The sequence below is a fragment of the Staurois parvus genome, unplaced genomic scaffold (assembly GCF_062004578.1).
Source record: "Staurois parvus isolate SC_StPar_1 unplaced genomic scaffold, SC_StPar_1.0 ptg001481l, whole genome shotgun sequence".
Lineage (NCBI taxonomy): Eukaryota > Metazoa > Chordata > Amphibia > Anura > Ranidae > Staurois > Staurois parvus.
In genome coordinates this window covers 880,421-905,431 of record NW_028319277.1, presented here as the reverse complement: position 1 = coordinate 905,431, position 25,011 = coordinate 880,421, and the positions used below count along the sequence as shown (strand labels likewise).

Below are 25,011 nucleotides of genomic sequence, written 5' to 3'. Positions count from 1 at the left end.
CTTCGTTAACCTGATTAACACCCTCTCCACCTGCCCTCGCCGACTCTTCTCCACCTTCAACTCCCTGCTCTCCCCCCCCCTCCTCCACTCAGTACCTCACTTACCGCCCACGAGATTGCCACTCATCTCCACAACAAGATTGACGCAATCCGCAAGGACATAGTCAACTTGCAATCTACCTCCCCATCTAGCCTCCCCCCTTCCATCACCCCCTCATCTCTCCCTTCCTCTGACCTCGCAACGGCACTGGCCCCCACCACACCCAAGTCCCTGCCTACCGTAACCCCCCCCATCACTGCACTCCTTCAGCCCTACTACCACTGAGGAAGTCACCAGAGTCTTCTCAGAAGCCCGCCTCACTACCTGCCCCCTGGACCCTATCCCCTCTCAACTCCTCCGGTCACCCCCCTCTTCCCTCATCCGCTCCCTTACCCACATCTTCAATCTCTCCCTCTCTACTGGCGTCTTCCCCTCCCCCCTAAAACATGCGCACATCACCCCCATACTCAAAAAGCCCTCCCTGGACCCCACTGACCTCAACAACCTCAGACCAATTTCCCTGCTGCCACTCACTTCCAAGCTCCTTGAGCACTTGGTCTACGATCGCCTAAGCGCCCACCTAACTGACAGCAACCTCCTTGACCCACTACAGTCCGGCTTCCGTCCCCTACACTCCACCGAAACTGCCCTCCTCAAAATCACCAACGATCTACTAACCGCCAAAGCCAAAGGCGACTACTCTGTCCTCCTTCTCCTAGACCTCTCCGCGGCCTTTGACACAGTCGACCACCCCCTCCTCCTTAATAAACTACTCTCCCTTGGCATCAGAGACACCGCTCTCTCTTGGTTCTCGTCCTATCTATCCCAACGCTCCTTCAGCGTTTCCTACAACGGTACCACCTCCCCTTCCCTCCCCCTGTCTGTTGGGGTCCCCCAGGGCTCTGTCCTTGGACCCCTTCTCTTCTTCATCTACACCTCCTCCCTTGGCAAACTCATACACTCCCACGGCTTCAATTACCACCTCTACGCTGATGATACTCAAATCTACCTATCCACCCCTCACCTCACCCCCACATTCTCCGCCCGCATCACTCACCTCCTAAACGACATCTCTGACTGGATGTCGCTCCATTTCCTCAAGCTCAACCTCTCCAAAACCGAGCTTCTCGTCTTTCCCCCTTCCCGCGCCCCCCCCCCATCCTTTCCATCACTACCAACAACACCACCATCAATCCCGCCCAGCAAGCCAAGGTCCTTGGCGTCATTCTGGACTCAAACCTTTCCTTTCAACCTCATGTCAAATCACTTACAAACACATGCAGGCTCCACCTCTGGAACATCGCCAATATACGCTCCTTCCTTACCCCAGACACCACTAAACTACTCCCTGATTATCTCACGCCTTGACTACTGCAACTCCCTCCTCACCGGCCTACCCCAGTGCAGGCTCTCCCCGCTTCAGACCATCCTGAACTCAGCGGCCAGACTCATCCACCTCACCAGCCGCTCCACCTCTGCCACCCCCCTCTGCCTCTCCCTCCACTGGCTCCCCATTGCCCAACTCATTAAATTCAAACTGCTCACTCTGACCTATAAGGCCATTCACAGCACTGCCCCTAACTACCTCACCGACCTGATTCCCAGGTACCACCCTACCCGTACCCTTCGCTCTTCACAGGACCTCCTTCTACCTTGCTCCCTGGTCTCCTCCTCCCACGCACGACTGCAAGACTTCTCCAGGTCCTCCCCCATCCTCTGGAACTCACTACCCCAATCCATCAGACTGTCACCTTCCCTCCTCACCTTCAGGCGCTCCCTGAAAACCCACCTCTTCAGGGAAGCCTACCCCACCCTCACCTAACAGCCGCTGCCCTTCCCTCCTCCTACCACTCCATCCCCCACAGCCATTTCCTCCTGTACCTCTACCCCCTCCCTCCTAGATTGTAAGCTCGAAAGAGTAGGGCCCTCTTACCCCTTGTGTGCTGTTTGTTGTTACTGTACTGTTTCATGTATTGTCCCCCCCTCTATTGTACAGCGCTGAGCAAACCCTTTGGCGCTATATAAACTCGATAAAATAAATAAATAAATAAATTATGTATTATACATGGAGATCATATCCCCCCTTATGTATTATACATGGAGATCATATCCCCCTTATGTATTATACATGAAGATCATATCCCCCCTTATGTATTATACATGGAGATCATATCCCCCTTATGTATTATACATGGTGATCATATCCCCCTTATGTATTATACATGGAGATCATATCCCCCTTATGTATTATACATGGAGATCATATCCCCCCTTATGTATTATACATGGAGCTCATATCCCCCTTATGTATTATACATGGAGATCATATTCCCCTTATGTATTATACATGGTGATCATATCCCCCCTTATGTATTATACATGGTGATCATATCCCCCCTTATGTATTATACATGGAGATCATATCCCCCCTTATGTATTATACATGGAGCTCATATCCCCCTTATGTATTATACATGGAGATCATATCCCCCCTTATGTATTATACATGGTGATCATATCCCCCCTTATGTATTATACATGGAGATCATATCCCCCCTTATGTATTATACATGGAGATCATATCCCCCCTTATGTATTATACATGGAGATCTTATCCCCCCTTATGTATTATACATGAAGATCATATTCCCCCTTATGTATTATACATGGAGATCATATCCCCCTTATGTATTATACATAGAGATTATATCCCCCTTATGTATTATACATGGAGATCATATCCCCCCTTATGTATTATACATGGAGATCACATCCCCCCTTATGTATTATACATGGAGATCATATCCCCCCTTATGTATTATACATGGAGATCATATCCCCCCTTATGTATTATACATGGAGATCATATCCCCCCTTATGTATTATACATGGAGATCATATTCCCCCTTATGTATTATACATGGAGATCATATCCCCCCTTATGTATTATACATGGAGATCATATCCCCCCTTATGTATTATACATGGAGATCATATTCCCCCTTATGTATTATACATGGAGATCATATCCCCCCTTATGTATTATACATGAAGATCATATCCCCCCTTATGTATTATACATGGAGATCATATCCCCCCTTATGTATTATACATGGAGATCATATCCCCCCTTATGTATTATACATGGAGATCATATCCCCCCTTATGTATTATACATGGAGATCATATCCCCTCTTATGTATTATACATGGAGATCATATCTCCCTTATGTATTATACATGGGGATCATATCCTCCCTTATGTATTATACATGGAGATCATATCCCCCCTTATGTATTATACATGGAGATCATATCCCCCTTATGTATTATACATGGAGATCATATCCCCCCTTATGTATTATACATGGAGATCATATCCCCCCTTATGTATTATACATGGTGATCATATCCCCCCTTATGTATTATACATGGAGATCATATCTCCCCTTATGTATTATACATGGAGATCATATCCCCCTTATGTATTATACATGGAGCTCATATCCCCCTTATGTATTATACATGGAGATCTTATCCCCCCTTATGTATTATACATGAAGATCATATTCCCCCTTATGTATTATACATGGAGATCATATCCCCCCTTATGTATTATACATGGAGATCATATCCCCCCTTATGTATTATACATGGAGATCATATCCCCCTTATGTGTTATACATGGAGATCATATCCCCCCTTATGTATTATACATGGAGATCATATCCCCCCTTATGTATTATACATGGAGGTCATATCCCCTCTTATGTATTATACATGGAGATAATATCTCCCTTATGTATTATACATGGGGATCATATCCCCCCTTATGTATTATACATGGAGATCATATCCCCCCTTATGTATTATACATGGAGATCATATCCCCCTTATGTATTATACATGGAGATCATATCCCCCCTTATGTATTATACATGGAGATCATATCCCCCCTTATGTATTATACATGGAGATCATATCCCCCCTTATGTATTATACATGGTGATCATATCCCCCCTTATGTATTATACATGTTGATCTTATCCCCCTTATGTATTATACATGGAGATCATATCCCCCCTTAATCTCCTCTTCTCAAGAGAGAATACATTCTGTTCCTCTAATCTTTCCTCATAGATGATCTCCTCCATGCCTCTTATCAGTTTGGTTGCCCTTCTCTGTACTTTCTCCAGTTCCCCAATGTTCTTTTTGTGAGTTGGTGCCCAAAACTGAACTGCATATTCCAGATGAGGTCTTATTAATGATTTGTATCGGGGGAAATGATATCTCCCTCTCTGGAGTCTATACCTCTTTTAATACAAGAGAGGATGTTAATCGCTTTAGAAGCCGCAGATTGGCATTGCTGCCATTATTAAGCTTGTGATCTACCAGAACCCCCAGATTCTTCTCCACCATCAATTCCCCCAGTTGTACCCCCCTAGTATGTATGATGCATATTCTTAGCCCCCAAGTGCAGAACCTTACATTTATCAACATTAACCCTCATTTGCCACATAGTTGCCCAATTAAACAGAGCATTGAGGTCAGCTTGTAAGTTGAAGACATCCTGTAAGGACATTCACATCAGTCCCTGTCCACAAGGAACTTAAAATCTAAGGTCTCTAACTCACATTCATACACATAGGACCAATTTAGATAGGAGACAACCTACCATTATGTCTTTGGTGGTGGGAGGAAACCCACGCAGACACAGGGAGAGCATGCAAACTCCAGGAAGGTAGTGCCATGGTTGGCACCATGGCACCAAACTGACAACCCTAATACTGCTAGATAGAAGTGCTAATCACTTAGCCACTGTGCTGCCCCCAGTTCTCCAGTTACCCCAGCACCAGCTACAGCTAACAAACAAGATCCTGAAAGGAGTTCACTTTTAACTGTTCCAAAGCCGGAGTGCAGTAACCCTTGCCACATGATATTTGTGTCCGGAACCCCAACAAATCCTATGCTCTGCACAGTCCTGTTTCACATTGCACATTGAACCATCATTTGGCAGCCAGCAGATTCTGCACATTGTACTACCCTATGGCAGTGGACATTTAATATATTTATACTTAGTGGACCGCTATGCCCTCCCCTGAAATCTCTTATAAGCTGCTCAGCTATGAATTTTGCTGTCTGACCTGTTCTGCAATGCACAACCTCTTCTTGAAAATCCTCATGCCAGCTCCGGCTCCTCCCAGGATTTGTGCTTTCTATCAGGGCCATCTTAATGCATGGGCACCCCCAGATGCATGGGGGCCCATAATAATCGTGTATTGAATCATACTTGCCAGTTGTCCCAGATTTGCCAGGACAGCCACGATTTTTACTAAGCTATCCCAGAATGGCTGTGTTCCAGGCAGCATCCCACTACCTGTACTTTGCCCTCCTGATCCCAGTATTGTGCCCTCCTGATCACCCCTGTAATGTGCCCGTCATGTTTATCAGTCTTTGATTTATGGCACGTTTTTTATTATTTAAAATTGATTTTATTCAAAGTACTAATAAATATATGTTTAATTCTATCAACTAGTTTTACTTTAATGCTTGAGAGTAGGTGCACAAATTTGGGCAGGCTGGTAGGGGCCCCAGTTCTGTGGATAGTTAAAGCTCCCAGGGAGCCCCAAAAAGAGGAGGCCAATAGCGTGATATCGTTTATAAAGGGGGTAATTTATTGCAACCAAGCCAAAGAGCAATGTTTTATCACTTTATATGTTACTGTGCTTTATTATGTTTTATCCATCTTTTAACTGATTCATTTGAGGTGTTTTTTATGACAACACGTGTCTTATGCTATTTATGCTATTTATATATTGGATTTTGATGTCTTCAAGTTCCACTGATTTAATAATATTCTTTGATCTGGTTATTTTAGCGCTACACACTGCTGTATATTATTGATTTCTAAAGGTTTTGGTACCTTTGGTGTTTAGCAGCTGACAGACTGTTAGCGCTCGCTTATTCATTTTCTTTATAAGAACTTTTTCAGCATGTACAGAAAACATTCAGCCTGCAGCATGGTATGTCTTCCACAATGTCCTCACCACATATACTCAAACTTGGGATCAGACCTTCCTTTTCTTTCCTGTAGTCACAGAGCAAATCTGTAAAACAGGCTCAGTATTTCCTGGAAATACATTTCTCACAAGTCTCAGTTCCTCCAAGCAAGCCCTTGTTATTCCAAAATGCACAGCACTCCATATCCCCTTCATCTGTGCCCTCTATCCACCAGTCACCATCTGGCCAGCGTACATATTATACCCAAAATGGCAGCCCCCAATGTGGAGAGGAAACTCTATAGATGAACATTCTTTATAGCCTTCCCTAAACTTATCACTGCTGCTCAGCATTGCAGGCAATTCATTAACCCTCCTTGTGTCACATGTAAGGAACAAAGCTTCTAAACAGAGAAAAAATATGTGTAACCGCATTAATATACTTCTTTTTATGTTAATTTGTCTGTAGGGGGGAGCTCCTGCCTTGTACCCCATGGATGTAGGATCGCAGGGGGCACTGTGTTGTTTGGACAACAACCACACACACTTCATACTGGTGGATGATGGGACACATGGACGCTATGGGGTGGAAATCCCACTGAGAACTCGTCTTGAGAAATTTATCTCTGAACAGACAATGCACAGAGGAGGTGAGGGGGAGATGGCATGCAAGTTTAGTTGTCAAAACAGGAAGATGTAGTGACACAATAATGAGAAATGGAAGAGATTGGATGGATTGGTGCCTTGACGGCAGGGGCGGATTGACCATTTGGAAACGGGGCCCGGGGTCAGTAGGGGGCACCATGAGATGCCCCTGGTACCTTTTTCATAGGCTTTTTTGAGTTTGGGCAAGGACACAGGGGCCCCATGATCCCCTATTGCCCGGAGGTCCCATGAGTTGTCAGTCACCCCTGCTTGAAGGTCAACTAGTCAGAATTATCCAGTCTTACCATTGTATTGTAGAGGGGCATATCATGAGGGCCTTCCAGAAGAGACCTTACTCCCAGTATTAAAGTGTTAGTCTACTAGCAAAACTAAACTAAATTGTATTGATAGGTAGAGTCTAATGACTCCATGGCTTCTTTTCTACTGAACGGTCCCGGAGTGAGGCCTCCCTCAAAGTTCCTTGTTCTGTTCCTACCTTCCTTATTGTGTTTTTTATCCTGTTGAAATCTCCAGGCAGAAAGGAGAGGGCTGCCATTCATGATAGCACACCTTGGCAAGTCTGCAGATTCCTCTCTCAGCCACATAAATCTCAACTATATTGCCCCTAACGGATATAAGCAGCCATTAGTTGGCTTAAAGTGTATCCAAAGCCCAACTGTTTTTTTTAGTAGGGGCTGGTTAGGTCCTTTTTTGCACTCTGTGTCCTTGCTGGGGAGATTCACCACCTTTGTTGTTATACTGATCATTGTCTCAGAACAGAAAGTGATAGGAAATTAAGAATTTTACAGCCGTAAATAGGGGTTGGACAGGCAGAACAGGGATTGAGAGGAAATTTTGAATGGAGACACTGGTATTCGTGCCAGCTAAATGGGCAATCCCCCTCCCTGGCAAACACAAGACAGTGGTCATCTATACCTGTTGTGTCTCTGGTACAGGAATTGAAGGAAAATGAGACACAGAAAAAAAACAAGTATAATTTCAAACATTCCCTATCCACTAAAAAAAAAAATGTTTTGGCATTAGATATATTTTAACTCTCTAGCATCCACCAGATATTGAAATGTTGAAAGCTCAGAACACATTTATATACAATGTGCTCACAGACTGTCTAATTGTGAAAGCAGCAGTAGGATGTATCCATCCCACAATCAACTGAGATGTATTTGTATGTTATTTTCTTTCTTTATCTCAGAAACAGCCATTAAAACAGTGTGTGTGGTGCTGGAAGGAGGTCCCGGAACGTTGGATGTGAGTTCACAAATGCCCAGTCAGGTCTATAATTTCCATATAGTAGATATAAATGCACTTTGTGAGCACTGTATGCCTTTGCAAGCTTATTTATTTCCCTGTAAAAATAGCATCAAGGTTCAAGTAGGAATATACTGTAAAATTAATAGTACTCGTGAGCCAAAATGTGATACTCCCCTTGTGCAATAAATTATTACAAAAAACTATTTCATCAAATTATGGTGCACACTTTACACAATACTCATTATCTGTGTGAAACATAAATTATCAAAAACAATTATATATATATATTTAAATACATATACAAGTGCCGCGCTCCACAATATAAACATTAAATCATATACAAGTGATCATATAAATAGTGATGTGAAAAACCTTGTGCTTCAAAGCAGTGCAGTGTTTAGTGCTTTTCAAAACATTAATACTTAAATACTCAAAAATAAATTCATATACAGTCCTCTTTGTGCTTTAATTCTTTCCAGTGACAAATTCAGTGTTGTGCCACACTCCCCGTGCTCTAGAGATAGGTGTGCGCTCACCTTCTTAATTAGCCAAACAAAGTGGCTAATAACACTTTTGTCCTATCAGGACTGGGTGGTAATCTTCATGCTATATATATGTTTCCATCCATGCCGTGGATTATATTACCATTTTTCTGCCACCAGAGGTCTCCCTTATTCCTCTCTTTCCACACTGAGCCTCAATGGATAATTGGGGATGGTTTGGGTGTTATTTCCTCCTCCCAATATATTGGAGTACCATGTAAGAAAGAGCCACAATAGTGCCTTATCCTTTGTAAGGTTAAATCGCCTTTTATTAATAAAATGAATGGCCGCTCACATAGTTCAATGTCCAACAGAGCTTGTGCCCAGATCCTGTGCTTGTAAATGCCGCTCGTCCACCGCGGCGTCGTGACGTCAGAGCCCCTCCCCTATTTTTGAGTATTTAAGTATTAATATTTTGAAAAGCACTAAACACTGCACTGCTTTGAAGCACAAGGTTTTTCACATCACTATTTATATGATCACTTGTATATGATTTAATGTTTATATTGTGGAGTGCAGCACTTGTTATGTATTTAGGAATATCCTGTACATACCTTTTGTAGACAGACAATAACTGCTTATTGGGTGGATAAGAATAGAAAACTAGTCGTACGGTTCCTAGCTGGAGAATACAACGTTTCTAGTATCAGATTGGTGTCGGGAATTGTCTTGAGGTTTGCATGCATGCATTGGAAGCATCTGTAATACAGGCCATACTATTGATATTGTTTCTCTGAACACATAAGTGTTTGTACTACATAGTTCTAAAAATGATATTGTTACATAGTTGGTAAAGTTGAATAAAGACACCAGTCTATCCAGTTCAACTTATGTCTGTGTTGTATGTGTTTATGTCACTGTAAACACTCCACACTGACACCACCAACTGTGGAAGGGTAATTAAGGAAAAAGTAGGAATTATATTTTTTAAAATTTATCATTAACTTTACTTACTAATTGTAGTTGATTCTGAACACAATGGTTTGTTTCCTAAATCTGGCCATAGACTGTTCAAAATGAAACATGTATGGCTAGGCTGAATGTACACAAGTTGATCGATCAACTTAGGTACAAGCAGTCTGTTGGATTTATTTATTATTGATTATTGTTAGTGGCTATTATATGTGCTAGCAGTAGTCACTGTGCTCTCCCAGCATGGACGGCTCCCTCTGTTCCCCCACCGGGAGGACACAATGGCTCAGCGGGTGAAATTCCTCAATCAACACTGACTGTGTTGATGGGGGAATCGAAAATTGCTCAGTCTGTGGCTTGCTCTACTGTTTGGGAGCTCACTGATCACACCGCCCCCGGCATTCTCTGCTCTTTGCTTTCACCCACTAATCACATGGCCCCAGCATCCTCTCCTCTCGCTCCTGCTCAATGATTACATAGTCGCCAGTATCCTCTACTCTCACTGATCACACAACCCTCAGCATCCTCTCCTCCTGCACCCGCTCACTGATCACATATCCTCCAGCATCCTCCAGCATCCTCTCCTCCTGCTCTGGCTCACTGATCACATAGCCTCCAGCATCCTCTCCTCCCGCTCACTGATCACATATCCTCCAGCATCGTCTCCTCCTGCTCCCGCTCACTGATCACATAGCCTCCAGCATCCTCTCCTCCTGCTCCCGCTCACTGATCACATAGCCTCCAGCATCCTCTCCTCCTGCTCCCGCTCACTGATCACATAGCCTCCAGCATCCTCTCCTCCTGCACCCGCTCACTGATCACATATCCTCCAGCATCCTCCAGCATCCTCTCCTCCTGCTCTGGCTCACTGATCACATAGCCTCCAGCATCCTCTCCTCCCGCTCACTGATCACATATCCTCCAGCATCGTCTCCTCCTGCTCCCGCTCACTGATCACATAGCCTCCAGCATCCTCTCCTCCTGCTCCCGCTCACTGATCACATAGCCTCCAGCATCCTCTCCTCCTGCTCCCGCTCACTGATCACATAGCCTCCAGCATCCTCTCCTCCTGCTCCCGCTCACTGATCACATATCCTCCAGCATCCTTTCCTCCTGCTCCCACTCACTGATCACATAGCCTCCAGCATCCTCTCCTCCTGCTCCTGCTCACTGATCACATAGCCTCCAGCATCCTCTCCTCCTGCTCCCGCTCACTGATCACATAGCCTCCAGCATCCTCTCCTCCTGCTCCCGCTCACTGATCACATAGCCTCCAGCATCCTCTCCTCCTGCTCCCGCTCACTGATTACATAGCCTCCAGCATCCTCTCCACCTGCTCCCACTCACTGATCACACCGCCCCCGGCATCATCTCCTCTTTGCTTCCACCCACTAATCACATGGCCCCAGCATCCTCTCCTCTCGCTCCTGCTCAATGATTACATAGTCGCCAGTTTCCTCTACTCTCACTGATCACACAACCCTCAGCATCCTCTCCTCCTGCTCCCGCTCACTGATCACATAGCCTCCAGCATCCTCTCCTCCTGCTCCCACTCACTGATCACATAGCCTCCAGCATCCTCTCCTCCTGCTCCCGCTCACTGATCACATAGCCTCCAGCATCCTCTCCTCCTGCTCCCCCTCACTGATCACGTAGCCTCCAGCATCCTCTCCTCCTGCTCCCACTCACTGATCACATAGCCTCCAGCATCCTTTCCTCCTGCTCACTGATTGCATAGCCTCCAGCATCCTCTCCTCCTGCTCCCCCTCACTGATCACGTAGCCTCCAGCATCCTCTCCTCCTGCTCCCACTCACTGATCACATAGCCTCTAGCATCCTTTCCTCCTGCTCACTGATTGCATAGCCTCCAGCATCCACTCCTCTTGCTCCTTCTCTGATGACTTGGCCCCCAGCATCCTCTCCTCTTTCTATTTGAGACAGCCATTTACCATGAGTGTTCCAAAACCTATTTCCACTGTAGAGTGTATGTAACCTTCTCTCCAGTGTTCTAACTGTTCCCTCTTACAGACCATCTACAATTCAATGTGTAACAACACCCCTTGTGTCATCGTGGAGGGTTCTGGGCGAGTTGCTGACATCATAGCACAAGTAGTGAATATTAATTCCTCCAGGATTACTGTCAGCCTCATTAAGGAGAAACTGAAAAATCTTTTCTCGGAGTCGTATGACAATTTCACAGAAGGTCAAATCATCATGTGGACCAAAAAAGTGAGTGATTAGTCACACAACTAAACATAAATAATCCAGTGGCGCTGTGACCAACTAATGAGTGAAACACATTCTCTAGTGATAAAATATAATAAAATAAAATGAAATAAAATAAAACAATCATGTGATATAAATCAATCAACTATTACTATTATTATTATTATTATTCTTATACAGGACTTATACAGCACCGACAGTTTGCTCAGCGCTTTACATTATGGAGGGAGACAGTACAGTAACAATACAGTTCAATACAAGAGGGATTTGAGGGCCCTGCTCCTTGGAGCTTACAATCTAGGAGGGAGGGGTGAGTGGTACAAGAGGTAATTAGCTGTGGGGGATGGAGTTGTAGGAAGAGTAGAGGATTCCAGTATTTACCTGGGGTCGGGGTAGGCTTCCCTGAAGAGATGGGTTTTCAGAGTGCGCCTAATGGTGAGCAGAGTAGGCGATAGCCTGATAGATTGGGGTAGGGAGTTCCAGAGGATGGGTGAAACCCTTGAGAAATCCAGGAGACGAGCATGGGATGAGGAGACAAGGGAACTAGAGAGTAGGAGGTCTTTCGAGGAGCGGAGAGTACGGTTTGGGTGGTATTTAGAGACAAGATCGGTGATGTAATTTGGGGCAGTGTTATGAATGGCTTTATACGTCAGTGTTAGTGTTTTGAATTTTATCCGTTGGGCAATTGGAAGCCAGTAGAGGGATTGGCAGAGAGGGGTGGCAGATACAGAACAGTTAGTAAGGTGGATGAGTCTGGCAGCAGCATTCATGATGGACTGGAGTAGGGATAGCCTGCGATGAGGTAGGCCAATGAGGAGGGAGTTACAGTAGTCAAGGCGTGATATAATAAGGGAGTGAATGAGTTACTTAATGGTTTCCGGGGTTAGGTACGGTCGTATCTTGGAGATGTTGCAAAGGTGAAGTCTACATGAGTTTGTCAGTGATTGAATCTGGGGCTGAAAGGACAGATTGGAGTCTAGGATTACACCTAGTACCCTGGCATGAGGGGAGGGACTGATGATTGTGTTGTTGATCCTGATGGAGAAGTCGGGGGGGGGGGGGGCACAGGCTGGGGGGAATACTAGGAGCTCAGTTTTGGAAAGATTGACTAATGTGAAAATAAAGTCCATCATAACATGTAGATGTCTATTTCAGTGTTGTGATCTTATTACCGAACCAAAATCACCACGTGCTCAGGAAACCACCTTCCCTTTTGCGTATGTACTCACCAGACCCACATGCCTTCCACTCTCATGGTCGGCATGTATTGCTTGTAAAATCTCCAATTGTGGTATCACCATGTAAACTTCATAAATAAATAAATGTATTGGTGTGCTACTAAGTGCTAACACAATAAATAATAAACCCCAGACACCAAATTATACTTTTTCCCCCGAATGCCAAAACACATAGTCCAACTCTTAGTCAACGTCTCCGTGTCAAGAAAACACAATAGTGCTGATGTCTTCTATTAGATAATTCTTCTTTCTTTCACAATTGATAAACTCCTATTCCTCCACTTAATACCCTCAAAGAAATATAAATGGCATATAGTGCATTATCCAAAACGCATGATATCCAACACAAAAAACGCACTTACAAAATTAGTGCCAATAAGTGAAAAATCACTCCACTCCACCTTGTGTCCACTTCTCACCTTCTGTCATCCTTAGTCTTACCCTCTTAAAAATTTAGAAAAGCAACCACAAAATCCACCTTCCTTCATGGTTGAGCTCCTAAATCCGTCCACGTTCGTATGAAAAATGTACCTCCGAAGGAATTACATATAGTGTCATATCTTCAAAACAGTATACATGCTCCCCTCACATCAAAAAATGTCTTCCCAGTGCTGGTGAACACACTGACCGCCACCTCATATCTCATGCACCTTATCAAATGATAAAGTCCACTTACCATTAAAAGGAGGGCTCCTCTCACTCCACAACGTATCCGATTCACAACATCATAACATGTGACAAAGTATACCCAAAATAGTGTAGTAGGCAATAACAGGGATATCTCTCTTTACCGATAAAATTGTGTTTACAAACAAACAAGGTGTCTCAGCATAAAGTCCAATGGAAAAACATTTTCCAAAATAGCCGCTCCGTAACTTCCGTTTTACGTCCAACGTCACGTCCTGACACCTTTTGTCACTTCCGACTTCTTCTGAGGATGTGCACGTCGGAATCGCGCCCACTTAAATACCCCTGTATCCTATCTTCAAACTGCGACCCTCAAGGAGTCACAAAGTGTAAATGCAAGGAGATAATCACTGATTGCTGTGGATGCCATGGAGAGGAGCTTTCATGTGTTTCATCACTGAGATCCATCTGGCTGAGGATTATCTACTTGCATTAAGCTTTGTGACCCCTTGAGGGGATATCATGCAGTTTGGATAATGCACTATATGTGATTTATATTTCTTTGAGGGTATTAAGTGGAGGAAGAGGAGTTTATCACTTGAGAAAGAGAGAAAGAAAGAAAGAGGAAATTTCTAATAGAAGACATCAGCACTATTGGGTTTTCTTGACACGGAGACGCTGACTAAGAGTTGGACTATATGTAAACTTCATAGACTTCATAAATCTCCTTACTCCTGTCCACCAGATACCATGGTCATGTATATTTTATTTTATTTCATTTTATTTTATTATATTTTATCACTGGAGAATGTGTTTCACTCATTAGTTGGCCACAGCACCACTGGATTATTTATGTTCACTGAAGTATAGTTATTTCATTTAAGGTGGCAGCAGTGGTCATTATTTGTTTATTATCACTTTAATGAGATTATTTAGACCTTTTATTTGACTACGCATTCAGCGCAAGGGTTTTTGGTTGTGTTTGATGGTCATTCAATACCTAGATATCTCCAGTTTTTTACATCTTCTATATATACTATCTAACACCTTTTTTCAAAGGTCAGCCATGTGCAATACCATGGTCACCTCTAGTCTAGTCTCTACTTCAAAATAAATATTAAGCTACATATCCTAGGGAGGAGATTATTGGAAAATGGTTTAAGAAGGAGGATGTCCAGGTGAGAGATATAATGGTGTGTGTGGGGGGGGGGGGGGGGGATTGAGATCACTTAAGGATTTGGAAAAGGAAAGAGGAGAAATTTTCACTAAGATAGATGAGTGGAGGTATCACCAATTAAAACATTTTATTGGGAATCTTCCAAAACCTTTGAGATCTACAAAGGATTGGAATTTGTTTGAGAGGTTGTTGGAGTCACGGGGAGATGGGAAACACGGCACTGCTAAAATATATAAGATTCTCACTGAACTAGACACAAACACAAAGCCAATGTATATAGTGAAATGGGAAAGAGATTTGGGGGTTGTGATAGAAGAGGATAAACAGAAGAAAATATATAGATTAATTCACGAGAATATAAGTATGCGAGAGGTGGAAATAAATTACAAGTGTTTGATAAGATGGCACATTACACCGATTGTTGAACATAAGATGAGTGGGGAGAACTCACTGGGGTGATGGCGGGGATGTGGAGAAATAGGCACGTCATATCACATATGGTGGGAGTGTCCAAAAATGCAAGTATTTTGGAAGACAATAGTTAATTTAATTGGGATGATTACTAAAATGAATATGGGATTGGATCCAGAGATTTGTCTATTACATAGCACAGCGTTATCAGTAAACAAATACAAGGAATCGGGTATATGGTACTATCTAAACGCAGCAAAAGGTTTGACATAAGACAGAGGTGCCGAAGGAAGAGGATTGAGTAGATAGAGTGAACCAGATTTGTAGAATGGAGAAATTGTATCATATGCAGGAAGACAAGATGGGGTTATGCTATGTGAAATGGAAAAAATGGGAAAAATTTATACTGAAGGCGAAATATATGAACCTTTAGGGTGTGATATATGAAAGTGCCTCTTACTTTTGTAGGGTAGATGTGGAGAAATGCAGGGTGGGTAGTATGGGGGGGGGGGGGGAGGGAGGGAGGGAAGGGAGGTTAGTTGGGGGGGGGGGGATAGTTATAGAAAGGGATATAAATAATGGTTTTGTATGTCTTATGAGAAAACGATGGAATATGTATTTTATCTGGAAACTTAATAAATATTTAAATTAAAAAAAAAAAAAAAAAAAAAAGCTACATTTCCTACAGGTTCTAGTTTTATGCCTTTTATTAGTTCTCAGTGACTAAAAGAGTGACAGTCTTTTGGCTAAAACATATGCATAATCCCACTGCAGATATTCATAGGTGTCTCCAAATTTCTCCATAGATTCAAGATATTGTCCGCATGGAGTCTCTGCTCACCATCCTCCGGGAGGAGAAGGTTGGAGATCAAGGGATGGATGTGGCAATCCTGCAAGCTTTGCTGAAAGGTCAGAGATTGATACCAGCAGGCAAAACATTGGTTACAGAGAAAATTTCTTCTTTCCATTAGATATTCTGCGGACACCGGACTTGCACATTAAAGTGTATCTTTTCCCAGTTTTTTTTTCCTTTCAGTTATTTATTTATTTCAGGTACTTACAGTTGTGTTCAAAATAATAGCAATCAGACATCACTAACCGGATCAATCACTGTTTTTGGTAGAAATGATATTTCTACATGACAAATAATTTCCTAGCAGGTGTAGTAGAGTAATAGAAATCCAACAGACCCAACAGTCATGACATGCATGCTGCTGATTCTGTGTCATTGAATCACTCATTGAAAGGGGCATGTTCAAAATAATAGCCGTGTGGAGTTCTATTAGTGAGGTCATTCATTCTTTGAAAAACAGGTGGCAATTATTGCCCTTATTTAAGGAAGGAAGGCAGCAAATGCTGTACATGCTGGTTACAGTGCATTTCTCTCTGAAATTCTGAGGAAAATGGGTCGATCCAGACATGTTACAATTAGAAGACGCCTATGTGAAGCCAAGCTATCTGCAAGAAGTCCCCGCAAAGTCCCACTGTTGAAAAAAAGACATGTGCTGAAGAGGTTACAATTTGCCAAAGAGCACATTGACTGGCCTAAAGAGAAATGGTGCAACATTTTGTGGACTGATGAAAGTAAGATTGTTCTTTTTGGGTCTAGTGGCCGGAGACAGTTTGTCAGACGACACCCAAACACTGAATTCAAGCCAAAGTACACTGTGAAGACAGTGAAGCATGGAGGTGCAAGCATCATTATTATTATTATTATACAGTATTTATAAAGCGCCAATAGTTCGCTCAGCGCTGTACATTACAAAGGGGGACAGAACATGTGACAGAACAATACCAATACAATGCAAAACATGAGGGGATCGAGGGCCCTGCTCTTTCAAGCTTACAATCTAGGAGGGAGGGGATGGTGGCACAGGAGGAGATAGCTGTGGGGGATGGAGTGGTAGGAAGAGTGGAGGAGGTCGGCAAGTTAGCAGGGGGCAGGGTAGGCTTCCCTGAAGAGATGGGTTTTCAGGGTGCGCCTAAAGGAGAGGAGAGTAGGTGATAATCTGATGGGTTGGGGCAGGGAGTTCCAGAGGATGGGTGACACCCTGGAGAAGTCCTGGAGGCGGGCATGGGAGGAGGAGACCAGGGAACTAGAGAGAAGGAGGTCTTGTGAGGAGCGGAGTGTGCGTGCTGGGCGGTACTTGGATATTAGGTCAGTGATGTAGTTCGGGGCAGTATGGTGGACAGCTTTGTACGTCAGCGTTAGGATTTTGAATTTGATCCGTTGCGCAATCGGAAGCCAGTGGAGGGATTGGCAGAGGGGGGTGGCGGAAACGGAGCGGTTGGAAAGGTGAATGAGTCTGGCAGCCGTATTCAGGATGGACTGAAGCGGGGATAGCCAGCGGCGAGGCAGGCCAGTGAGGAGGGAGTTGCAGTAGTCGAGTCGCGATATGATGAGGGAGTGGATGAGCTGTTTAGTGGTTTCTGGGGTTAGGAACGTGCGGATTTTGGCGATGTTGCGGAGGTGGAGTCTGCACGAGTTTGTTAAAGAGTGGACTTGGGGCTGGAAGGATAGGTTGGAGTCCAAAATGACACCAAGTACTCTGGCCTGCGGGGCAGGTTTGATGGTGGCGTTGTTGGACATGATGGAGAAGTCAATGGGGGGTGGTGTCCGGGCTGGAGGGAAGACAAGAAACTCGGTTTTGGAGAGGTTCAGTTTAAGGAAGTGGAGCGACATCCAGTCTGATATGTCGCTCAACAGGTGTGTGATTCGGGCGGAGACCGAGGGGGTGAGGTGGGGGGTTGAGAGATAGATTTGTGTGTCGTCGGCATAGAGGTGGTAGTTGAAGCCGTGAGAGTGTATGAGTTGGCCAAGGGAGGAGGTGTAGATGGAGAAGAGAAGGGGCCCGAGGACAGAGCCTTGAGGGACCCCAACAGAGAGGGGGAGTGAGAGGGAGGTGGTGGCATTATAGGTAACGCTGAAAGAGCGTTGTGACAGGTAGGATGAGAGCCAGGAGAGAGCGGAATCTCTGAGGCCGAGGGAGTGTAGTTTTTTGAGGAGGAGGGGGTGGTCGACTGTGTCAAAGGCCGCAGAGAGGTCAAGGAGTAGGAGCACTGAATAGTGGCCATTAGCTTTGGCGGTTAGCAGGTCGTTGGAGAGTTTGAGTAAGGCAGTTTCGGTGGAGTGTAGGGGACGAAAGCCAGACTGTAGGGGATCGAGGAGGTTGTTGTCGTTGAGGTGAGAGCATAGGCGGGCGTAGACTAGGCGCTCGAGGAGTTTAGATGTAAATGGGAGCAGGGAGATGGGTCTGAGGTTGTTCGGGTCATTGGGGTCCAGGGAGGGCTTTTTAAGTATGGGGGTGATGTGTGCATGTTTCAGAGGGGAAGGGAAAGTGCCGGAGGAGAGGGAGAGATTGAAGATGTGGGTGAGGGAGCGTAGGATGGAGGGGGAGGGAGGTTGTAGGAGTTGTGTGGGGATAGGGTCAAGGGGGCAGGTGGTGAGGCGGGCATCAGAGAGGATCTTGGAGACTTCTTCGATGGTAGTAAGGTCAAAGGTGCGGAGTGTTGGGGGAGCTTCAGTATGAGGAATGTAGGGTGGGGTGGGAGAGGAGGTCAGAGCAGTGGTGGGGCCGTGGGAGAGGGGTGTAGAGGGGGTAGCTGAGTGAGGGGGAAGGGGGTTGGAGGGAGTTTGAGCAGCAAGTCCCTGTGGGTTATGTCGAGGGGGAGGGGGGATGAGGGGGTAGCTGTGTGAGAGGGGACGGGTTGAGAAGGCGTGTGAGTTGCGGCAATGTCCTTGCGAATTGTGTCAATCTTGTTTTTGAAGTGATCCAGGGTATGGGTATCATGATATGGGGATGTTTCTCATACTACGGTGTTGGGCCTATTTATCACATACCAGGGATCATGGATCAGTTTGAATACATCAGAATACTTGAAGAGGTCATGTTGCCTTATGCTGAAGAGGAAATGCCCTTGAAATGGGTGTTCCAACAAGACAACGACCCCAAACACACCAGTAAACGTGCAACATCTTGGTTCCAGACCAACAAGATGGACGTTATAGAGTGGCCAGCCCAATCCCCGGATCTTAATCCAATAGAAAACTTGTGGGGTGACATCAAAAATGCAGTTTCTGAGGCAAAACCAAGAAATAGAGAAGAACTGTGGAATGTAGTCCAAGTTGGTTGACTCCATGCAACACAGGTGTACAGCAGTTCTCAGAAACAGTGCTTATACAACGAAATATTAATTAAGCGATTCAAAGGAAAGCAAAATCTTCAAACATTTTTCAGTTTATATACTGAATGTTTGAGTTTGTAAAGAAGAATACAAACACTGCTATTTTTTGACCAGTCTAATATTCATTTTCTTCAATTTTTTTAGAGGAACAACACAAATTTGATATATTTTTCTTCATGTTTTGATTTGGAATAGAATGTGTCGTGTTCTCAATGCATTTGTGTGGATGGAAATAAAAGCTATTAGAAGGATTTTCAGCTTTATTCACTTTTTTCAACACACTGCTATTATTTTGAACACAACTGTATATAGCGCCATCAATTTTATGCAAAGTACCCCTAGGGGGACAACCAACTGGCTGGAAACCTTTGCCAGGGAGGTCATGAGATACTGATTCATTCCCTACCCAACCAGTGTTACTAGTTAAGGTGTAGAGAAGCTGGAAAATAAACAAAGTGACATAATAATGACCATTGATATCTGTCTTTCAGCCTCCCACAATGCTGATCCCAATAGCCAGGAGAACTGGGACCATCAGCTGAAGCTTGCCGTGTCCTGGAACTGGCCAGAGATTGCTGAGACTCAGATCTTCACTGAAGGCTGGACCTGGAAGGTCGTTTATTCTTTGTTGTCACTTAATCCCTGTTCATTGCCCTCTTTCCCTCATTTTGAATATGGTGACATATTATGTTGTGGTTTGTCAGCTCTGCATTATATTCTGATATGAGAGGTGTGAACCTATATTTTAACTTGGTTAGGTTGTACATTTAGTATGCTGCAAAAGAATCTGTGAAGCAGGGGCGGACTGACCGAGGGCCCAGAGTCAGTAAAGGGTCCCATGAGATGCCCCTACTACCTTACATAGGTTTTTTTGGGTGTGGTTTGAATGTGGGTGAGGACACAGGGGCCCCATGATCCCCTATTGCCCGGGGGCCCCATGAGTTGTCAGTACGCCCCTGCTGTGAAGTATTGCTGTCTTATTTGCTGGTGTTCATTTTTCAATTTAAAGCTTCTTCTTGCTTGTCTTCTAGCCATCTGATCTGTATCCCAGCTTGACACTGTCACTTATTGAAGACAAACCGTCATTTGTGCGCCTGTTCCTGGAGCGTGGAGTCAGTCTGGCGGAGTACCTCTCCAGGGACACTCTCACCTACTTGTACAACAATACAGAACCATCCAGTTTGATTCACAGCAAACTTGTGAGACAAGCCACATCAAAGAGATCAAAGGAAGTATCTAAAATAGAACTTCATCATGTCTCCCATGTCCTACAGGATCTTCTGGGAGACCTAACAGAACCCTTGTACCCAGAAGCCAAGCATACACAGAGTCTGCCAGAAGTCAACATCAAGGTGAGCAATATGGCCTTTCCCACATGGAAGAAAAATATATTTGAAATATATGTTAACCGTCTCCCGCCCACCATATAAGGAAATGACAGGCGCAAGGTGGTTCTCTCGTTCTGGGAGGACGTCATATGACATCCTCCCATTCTAAGTGTGCATGCGCGGCTCCAGGGGCGCACAGCGCGGCGATTGGTGGTGCGCTGTGTCCCTCAGACACAACGGATCACCTATCAATGGAAAGAGCCGAAGATGTCGCCTCGGTCATGTGATCAGCTGTGTCCAATCACAGCTGATCGCATCTAAATAGGGAAATTACAGTTATCAGCATTTCTCTGCTCATGAGCTGTCACTCTGACAGCTAGAGAGAAGAGGAGAGCCGGTAATCAGCATCCTTCAGAGGGGACATGTACACTGATCATTAGGGCACTGATGATCGGTGTTCCCTGATGATCAGTGTAGCCCCAGCAGTGCCACCTGTCAGTGTCCATCAATGCCAGCTGTCAGTGCTCATCAATGCCACTTGCCAGTGCCTACCAGTGCACATCAATGCCACATATCAGTGCCCACCTGAGCTGCCTTTCAGTGTTACCTATCAGTGCTAGTCAGAGCCACCTATCAATGCCAGTCAGTGCCACCTATCAGGAATGGCAGATATGGAACAGTTAGTAAGGTGGATGAGTCTGGCAGCAGCATTCATGATAGACTGAAGAGGGGATAGCCTGCGATGAGGTCGGCCAATGAGGAGGGAGTTACAATAGTCAAGGCGAGATACAGTATAACAAGGCAGTGAATAAGTTGCTTAGTGGTTTCCGAGGTTAGGAACGGGCGTATCTTGGAGATGTTGTGGAGGTGAAGTCTACAAGATTTGGACAGTGATTGGATTTGGGACTGAAAGGACAGATGGGAGTCTAGGATTACACCTAGTACCCTGGCATGAGGGGAGGGACTGATTGTGTTATTGATCTTGATGGAGAAGTCAGGAGAGGGGGCACGGGCTGGAGGGAATACTAAGAGCTCAGTTTGGAAAGATTGAGTTTGAGGAAGTGGAGTGACATCCATGCCAATATGTCACTTAGTAGGTTAGTAATGCGAGAGGAGACTGAAGGGGTGAGGTGAGGGGTAGAAAGATAGATTTGTGTGTCATCAGCATAGAGATGGTACTTAAAGCCATGAAAACTCTCCATTTCTTGTATCCATTTGTTGTATTCCTCTCAAACTTGTCTAACTTTTGTTTCTCTGTAGCTTTAAGTTCTGAAACAGGCTATCCATCATGAAGGTGGTACAAACATCCAACTGGCAGAGTTAGAATCTTTAATTTGTGTATTATCTTTTGCCATTTTCTCTGTGCCATCTCCTCCTAATATTCTTACCCCCTACTTCTTAAGATTGGTTGGAGTTGATTGGATGAAAGTAAATAGAACAGGAAGGTGACATGATATTGACCACTTTTGTTGAGTGCTAGAAGTAACTTATGACAATCTTTACTCTTGATGACCTGCAATGGTGTAAAAAACGAAAAGAGCAACGATACGAGTCTGATATGAATTTTGTATCTTCAGGTGACTGCGAAAGTAGGAACTATGAAACCCAAAAATGAGCAGCAGTTGGACCACCCTGTGAGGGATCTTCTCATCTGGTGCATCGTGCAGAACCGAGCAGAGATGGCAGACATTTTCTGGAATCTGGTAAAGAAATGCTGTTCCCTCTTAGCCAATCATTGCCCTCTTTTCCCGAATTGCTGTTGTTTTGTACCTATCTTCAGTGATCAGAAAATTACAAAGAGCCTAAAAGTTGAACTAGGATTACTGAGGGCTTTGACACTCAAGAAAAACATAACTGTCCATCGACAAAAATAATTTTGTTATGTCTTTAAACTGTTGTCCTGTCCATAATTCCCATAGCACTGATGTGGGTGATGTGACTGTAGGCCAGGGTTTTTGTGTTCTATACAGAGAGCCAAATTCAAAATATAAACATAATGCTGAATATTGCTGACTTCCTATGTGTATTAGTGTTAGAATATAGCCTTCTTCTAAAATTTGAATTTCGGGGAGAAACGCCTCTCACAATCAATACTACCGCACACATGGGAAAAGACTTTTAACATCACCCATAAAGCATCCCGATGTAGCTCCCACTGGGAATCGTACATGAAAATCTTGCACCAATGGTACCTAACTGCAGTTAAACTTTCTTTATATTACCCTCAACGCTTATCCGCTTTCTGGAGACAATGCAGAGAAACAGGATCAACTCTCCATATACTTTGGACATGTACAGTCGTGTTCAAAATAATAGCAGTGTGTTGAAAAAAGTGAATAAAGCTGAAAATCCTTCTAATAGCTTTTATTTCCATCCACACAAATGCATTGGGAACACGACACATTCTATTCCAAATCAAAACATGAAGAAAAATGTATCAAATTTGTATTGTTCCTCTAAAAAAACTGAAGAAAAGTGAATATTAGACAGTTCAAAAAAATCGCAGTGTTTGTATTCTTCTTTACGAACTCAAACATTCACTATATAAACTGAAAAATGTTTGAAGATTTTGCTTTCCTTTGAATGACTTCATGAATATTTGGTTGTAGTCGCACTGTTTCTGAGAACTGCTGTACATCTGTGTTGCATGGAGTCAACCAACTTCTGGCCCCTGTGATCAGGTATTCCAGCCCAGGATGATTGGACTACATTCCACAGTTCTTCTCTATTTCTTGGTTTTGCCTCAGAAACACGTTTACTGGTGTGTTTGGGGTTGTTGTCTTGTTGGAACACCCATCTCAAGGGCATTTCCTCTTCAGCATAAGGCAGCATGACCTCTTCAAGTATTCTGATGTATTCAAACTGATCCATGATCCCTGGTATGCGATAAATAGGCCCAACACTGTAGTATGAGAAACATCCCCATATCATGATGCTTGCACCGCCATGCTTCACTGTCATCACAGTGTACTGTGGCTTGAATTCAGTGTTTGGGGGTCGTCTGACAAACTGTCTCCGGCCACTAGACCCAAAAAGAACAATCTTACTTTCATCAGTCCACAAAATGTTGCACCATTTCTCTTTAGGCCGGTCAATGTGCTCTTTGGCAAATTGTAACCTCTTCAGCACACGTCTTTTTTCCAACAGTGGGACTTTGCGGGGGCTTCTTGCAGATAGCTTGGCTTCACATAGGCGTCTTCTAATTGTAACAGTCCTCACAGGGAACTTTACACCTTCTTTGATCTTCCTGGAGTTGATTGTTGGCTGAGTCCTTGCCATTTTGACTATTCTTCTATCCATTCCAATGGTAGTTTTTCGCTTTCTTCCACGTCTTTCAGGTTTTGGTTGCCATTTTAAAGCATTTGCGATCATTGTAGCTGAGCAGCCTATCATTTTCTGCACTTCTTTATATGTTTTCCCCTCTGCAATCAACTTTTTAATCAAGGTACGCTGTTCTTCTGAACAATGTCTGGAACGACCCATTTTCCTCAGAATTTCATAGAGAAATGCACTGTAACCAGCATGTACAACGTTTGCTGCCTTTCTTCCTTAAATAAGGGCAATAATTGCCAACTGTTTTTCAAAGAATGAATGACCTCACTAATAGAACTCCACACTGCTATTATTTTGAACACGCCCCTTTCAATTAGTGATTCAATGACACAGAATCAGCAGCATGCATGTCATGACTGTTGGGTCTGTTGGATTTCTATTACTCTACTACACCTGCTAGGAAATTATTTGCCATGTAGAAATATCATTTCTACCAAAAACAGTAATTGATCCAGTTAGTGATGTCTGACTGCTATTATTTTGAACACAACTGTAAATCCCTCAGATCTTATTGGAACAGCGTTTTCCAGTTGACCTCAACAATAACTGACACCCCAACAACACCAAACTGCCCTTGCACTCCTCCACAATGGAATTGACAAATTCTCCAGAGACTCCCGTACTATTATTATCCATACATTAGCAGCTACCAAGACCAACCTTACTAAATTATGGAATTCTACCAAACTCCCCTCTCTTTCTGCACTTGTATCAGACCTTAACTTCCAATGTGATATGGAAAGAAGAACAGCCCTCAATAATTCTATCTAACACAAGTTCAAACGCCAATGGTCTCGATGGCTACAGAACCCAAACTGCTCCGCAAAATGCTGTTAACCTAAATTTATAATACTAAGACCCTGCCCTTGACTGGTGCTTCCCCCCCCCCGCCTTTCCCTCTCATCCTTGTTCCTTACCCCCTCTATATAACATCCTCACCGTTATACGGTTCACACTACACCAAGCATACCTCTCAGGTCAATGCGACTCAGGTGTATAAGATCCCCAGCCAAACGGTGGGGAATCTATTTCACACAAAATGTATTGATGTACTTGACCATGAACTGTATTTCGTACC

The 25,011-nt window shown here is 44.1% G+C and overlaps 1 protein-coding gene across 2 annotated transcripts in view; it reads left to right on the top strand.

Annotated features, from left to right (window-relative positions):
• LOC149435695 (transient receptor potential cation channel subfamily M member 2-like) overlaps positions 1–25,011 on the top strand; it is a 155,722-nt gene that overhangs the window by 19,493 nt on the left and 111,218 nt on the right. For both annotated transcript variants that reach the window (XM_089662481.1, XM_089662480.1), the window contains exons 6-12: positions 6,507–6,687; positions 7,896–7,951; positions 11,437–11,637; positions 15,894–15,996; positions 19,764–19,885; positions 20,304–20,624; positions 22,178–22,303. In XM_089662481.1, the coding sequence (XP_089518607.1) occupies positions 6,507–6,687; positions 7,896–7,951; positions 11,437–11,637; positions 15,894–15,996; positions 19,764–19,885; positions 20,304–20,624; positions 22,178–22,303 (1,110 nt within the window). The remainder of the gene's footprint in view (positions 1–6,506; positions 6,688–7,895; positions 7,952–11,436; positions 11,638–15,893; positions 15,997–19,763; positions 19,886–20,303; positions 20,625–22,177; positions 22,304–25,011) is intronic.